The following is a 4,914-nucleotide window of genomic DNA, read 5'->3' as shown; positions in this document are numbered from 1 at the left end:
GGCTGGGGATTCGAACCTGCCACCTTAGGTGTACATGGCTGGCGCCTTAGCCGGTTGAGCTATAGGCGCCGAGCCAAGTTTGACTATTTTCACTTAGCAAGATGTTTTCACTTAACCTGGTTCATCCATCCAGGTTGTAGCATGTGTCAAAACGTCATTCTTGGCTCGGCACCTATGGCTCAAGTGGCTAAGGTGCCAGCCACATACACCTAAGATGGCGGGTTCCAATGCAGCCCGGGCCCACCAAACAACAATGATGGCTGCAACCAAAAAATAGCTGGGTGTTGTGGCGGGCACCTATGGTCCCAGCTACTTGGGAGGCTGAAGCAGGAGACTCGCTTGAGCCCAGGAGTTGGAGGTTGCTGTGAGGTGATACCACATCACTTTACCCAGGGAGATAGCTTGAGGCTCTGTCTCAAAAACAAAAAAAATTTCATTCTTTTTATCATTGAATAAAATTACATTGTATGGATGTGTCACAACTTTGCTCCTCTCTTGATGGATACTTGGCTTGTTTCCACCTTTTAGCTATTATGAATAATGCTTCTGTGAACATTGGTGTACAAGTATCTGAGTTCTTTTGGAACTGTTACTATATGTAATGGTATGTTTAGCTTATGAGGAATTTCCACAGCAGCTACATTTTACATTCCCACCAGCAATACAGATGGGTTCTAATTTCTCTACATCTTTGCCGATACTTGTTTTTTCAATTTCTAAAATTACAGCTATCCTAGTAGGTGTGAAGTGGTATCTTGCTATGGTTAAACGGCTTACATTGCCCTAATGACTAATGTGTTAAGCATCTTTTCATGTGCCTGGTGGCCATTTGTATATTCTTGGAGAAATACCTATTGTCTTCCTTTTTAAAGGTCCTCTTTGACTCCAAAGCCAGAATTGCATATATTCATATACTTTTTGTTTTTTTCTGCTTCAGATGTTCAGTATTGCTCATCATTCTCCATTTTCTCTGACTTCCCAGATTGGAACCAACCAGATGGCTGTGTGTGCCAAAGCACAGAACAAGCCTTTTTATGTGGTTGCAGAAAGTTTCAAGTTTGTGCGGCTCTTTCCACTAAACCAGCAAGATGTCCCAGATAAGTTCAAGGCAAGAGTTTTATGTATTTGAAGGGGTAACAAGTCTAAACAGAAAGCTTTGAAAAACTGCAGTGCTAAGAATGTTCCAGTAAGTTTTTCACTTCCCATTGCTCTTTTTCCAACACTTGGGATACAGAGATAAGTGGGTGACTGGACTCACACATTTGCCCCAGAATGTCTGTCTTTCAGTCTCTCATTCACTCAGGCAACACCACACATGGGCTGAAAAGAGGCAGGAAGCTGGTGATTGGGTCTGAGCTTCCTCTGTCTGGGCTCAGCACCCATCTTCACAAACACTTGTAAACCATGTCACTTTGCACAAATCTTTTCATTGGGACCTCTGAACTTGTTTCCTTTTTTTTTTTTTTTTTTGCGAGTCTCATTTTGTTGCTCTCCGTAGAGGGCTATGGTGTCATAGCTCACAGCAACCTCAAAATCTTGGGCTCAAGTGACTCTCTTGCCTCAACCTCCCAAGTAGCTGGGACTATAGGCATCTGCCACAATGCCCAGCTATTTTCAGAGACAAGGTCTCACTCTTGCTCAGGCAAATCTACACACCTTAGCCTTCTAGAGTGGTAGGATTACAGGCATGAGCCACTGTGCCTGGCCTGAACTTGTTTCCTTATCTGTAAATGGGATGATGGCACCTGACAGGGTTATGAGGATGCTGAGCTCAGCACCGAGCTCAGCACATGGCAAGTGATGTACAAATAGACTCTAAACTGTTACCTTGAGAGATCTAAAGAAATTAATCCAACACATCAATGAGGGGACAGGTGACTTAGGCTTTTTGTTACACTGCAGCTTTTGGCAAGTAGCCACTACGTTCTGGCTTGTGGAGGTGACCCTATCCTCCCCACCAGTGTGCTGCAGAGCTAGCTAACCCCATCTTCAGAAAGCAGTTATGAGCAGTAGCATAGTCACGGCTCAAGCCACAGCCTCACTGGTTCAGAGCCCTGAAGGTTCAGGGCAGGCTAATGTGTGCTTCTTATCTCCTCAGTATAAAGCAGATACTCTCAGGTCTGTGCAGACTGGACAAGATCTCAGAGAGGAGCATCCGTGGGTCGACTACACCGCCCCTTCCCTAATCACGCTACTGTTTACAGACCTGGGAGTGCTGACCCCCTCAGCAGTCAGTGATGAACTCATCAAGCTCTATCTATAACCACGGGGCCCTCTCTTGCCAATGTACAGCTGAGATGAGCAGCCACGTGACCTCCCTGTGAGCCAGGCCAAAACTCAATTGTTTTTTACTGAAGATTTATGGACTAAGGATTTAAAATCATAAATCTTAGAGAATTTTTCCTATTTCCGTCCCATCTAAAACGTATCCATGGTTCTGAAACCCAATTAAACTATGCTTACAGTTCTAGAACTAAAAGTTAGATTATAGGCTATTTAACCAATGAAAGGTGTACCTAAGTCCACCTCCTTTCATCCTCCCCTGCACTCCAGACTGATTTGCCAAACACATCCATGAAAGACAAAAGCTGAAAATGGCTGAAAAGCAGCCATTCCTAACTACAGCCATGCCCTCTCCAATAAATGGCTAACAGCTGGCCAGGACATAAATTACACATGTGAGAAAGGAAAGGAATAAGGAACGATAATGAATGTGCATCTGGCCTTCAGTGCTGAACACGTCCCAGCTGAATCAAGACAAATGGAGTAAAAACCGTACACAAGGAAAGCAGAAACAGCGTTTAGCAGTAGGATCCTGCATCACCACTGATGGAAATGCCTTCTAAAATATTTGTAAACTGAAATTCTGTATCTGTAAAAGGTGAACTTTCCTTTAAACATGTTTGGGACTAAATAGCTTTTTAAAATAATACTCGAGAACAAAGTTACATCTTTTCAAATAAATTATATAATAAAGATTTTGATATGGTGTCGCATCAGTTTGCAAGCTGACTCCTAAAATGTGTTGGCCGTCTTTGTGAAAACAGTAGGCAGCCATACTAAGAGAGTCAATTAGGTTATACAGTTTATTCAACACAAGGCATAAAATTATAGTAGTTTTCTTTCCCACTTGCTTCCTGGTTTTCAGCTATTCACCAATAAAACAGCAGTGGGACTATTCTTAGAAAACCCCCAGCACATTAGCCACCCCTGCTGGTGCCTTATCCAGGGTGTCACAGAGTAGCTGAAGTCCAGAGACAAGGATACCCAGGGAGGTCAGTGCCTCAAAGTACGAAGGAACTTTAAAAAGCCAAAATCAAGTACATTTCAGTACCTTTGAAAAAAATAAGTATAACCTCAAAATAAATGAGCTCTTTCATAAGTGATCAAGATATACAAATATTGATATTATTTCTATCAAATAATTTTCCATTTTCTCTGACAGAATTCCTCAAGACTGCTGTGTTTTTAGTAGAATACTCACAAGTGTGAAATCTCTCACTTCCCCCCAGTCTGGAAGGATTCTTTTCAGAAGTCTCCTGAAGTTCTGATTTTCAGTCAAGGCAAACAGGAGCCTTCTGCTGAGGGTGGGGCCAGCTGTGTCCTGCTGGGTTTGTCTGTGGCACTGGAATCAGCTGTCATCTTCCAAATCTGAGATCGCTAAATCTGCTGTCTTAGCTGTTCTTTTGCCACTTGTCAACAATCCTTTCTCAAATTCTTCTTCACTAATTTTGCCTTTTTTAAACCTTTTCAAAAGCCTTGTGTCATTAAGTAGTTCCTCCATGTCGTCATCTTCAATATCAGAACCCTAAGTTCAGAAGAAACCAACAACTACTAAATTTCTCAGCAACAGTAGTCTAGTGACACAGCAGTTTTTTAAAGGCAGGATCTCACTCTGTTGCCCAGGCTGGACAGTAGTGGCACAATCATAGCTCATTGTAACCTTGAACTCTTGGGCTCAAGTGATCTGCCCTCAACCTCTCAAGTAGCTGGGATTACACACACCACCATGCCTGGCTAATTTTTGTTAGTAGTGGTGGGGGTCTCACTGTTGCCCAGGCTGGTCTCTACCTCATGGCCTCAAATGACTCTCTCACTTGAGATCACAGCTATAAGCTACCAGGCCTGTCCAAAACCAGCAATTTTTAATCAAGGACTATAAGCTCTCATCAGCTTCCACAAATACAGCAAATTCCCCACGCTAGTTGCTAAGAGAAATAATAATAGAAAAATCTGAGAATCCACACAATTTTTTTTTTTTGGCCGGGGCTGGGTTTGAACCTGCCACCACCTACATATGAGGCTGGCACCCTACTCCTTTGAGCCACAGGTGCCGCCCCACACACACAATTTTTAATTGAAGATTCTACTGCAATAAAATTTATTTAGAATTCTAAGTTGATATAAGTAATAAAACTACAAATTTTACCTCTTCTCTTTTCCTTTTCTTAAGCATTTTTTTCTTTTTTTCCTTTTTGGCCTTCTGCTTTGACCATGCTTTATTTTTTATGAATTTTCTTTTCCCTTCATTTTCTGTTTTCTCTTTTCTTTGTTGCTCCAGTAGTTTCTGCCTCTGCTTTTCTCTAATTTTATCTTTAAATGGAATAGTATCCGTATTAACATCCATGGGTACAAAGTCTGGAAACTGCTTTCCTCTCAGTTCTGGCATCTTAGGCATCTTCAGCAGGGCAAAACCTCGAGCAAGACTGGCGAGATCAAGGTCTAATTTAAACCAAAACATCAGAGTTAGTAAAGGGCAGTGGTATGATCACAGCTCATGGTAGCCTCCAACTTCTAGACCCAAGCAATCGTTCTGCCTCAGCCTCCCAAGTAGCTACAACTACAGGCACCCACCACCACACCCAGCTAATTGTTTTCATTTTTTTGGAAAGATAGAGTCTTTTTTTTTTTTTT

General features: G+C 42.2%; 2 protein-coding genes across 4 annotated transcripts in view; one reads left to right on the top strand and one right to left on the bottom strand.

The window, feature by feature from the left end:
• EIF2B1 (eukaryotic translation initiation factor 2B subunit alpha) overlaps positions 1-2,467 on the top strand; it is a 14,219-nt gene extending 11,752 nt beyond the window's left edge. For both annotated transcript variants that reach the window (XM_023516835.1, XM_023516836.1), the window contains exons 8-9: positions 983-1,108; positions 2,099-2,467. In XM_023516835.1, the coding sequence (XP_023372603.1) occupies positions 983-1,108; positions 2,099-2,263 (291 nt within the window). In that variant the 3' untranslated portion in view covers positions 2,264-2,467. The remainder of the gene's footprint in view (positions 1-982; positions 1,109-2,098) is intronic.
• Positions 2,468-3,072: 605 nt separating this feature from the next.
• DDX55 (DEAD-box helicase 55) overlaps positions 3,073-4,914 on the bottom strand; it is a 19,445-nt gene continuing 17,603 nt past the window's right edge. The window contains exons 13-14 of one of the 2 annotated variants that reach the window (XM_003796026.3): positions 4,430-4,722; positions 3,073-3,808 (exon numbers count right to left, since the gene is read on the bottom strand). In XM_003796026.3, coding sequence (XP_003796074.1) covers positions 3,632-3,808; positions 4,430-4,722 — 470 coding nt within the window. In that variant the 3' untranslated portion in view covers positions 3,073-3,631. Of the gene's footprint in view, positions 3,809-4,429; positions 4,723-4,914 lie in introns of those variants that run through there. The other variant, XM_023516878.1, reaches the window with a different exon arrangement.

The sequence above is a fragment of the Otolemur garnettii genome, unplaced genomic scaffold, assembly GCF_000181295.1.
Source record: "Otolemur garnettii isolate 467f Iridium unplaced genomic scaffold, OtoGar3 scaffold00099, whole genome shotgun sequence".
Taxonomy (NCBI): Eukaryota; Metazoa; Chordata; class Mammalia; order Primates; family Galagidae; genus Otolemur; species Otolemur garnettii.
This window is presented reverse-complemented; position numbering and strand designations above follow the sequence as displayed.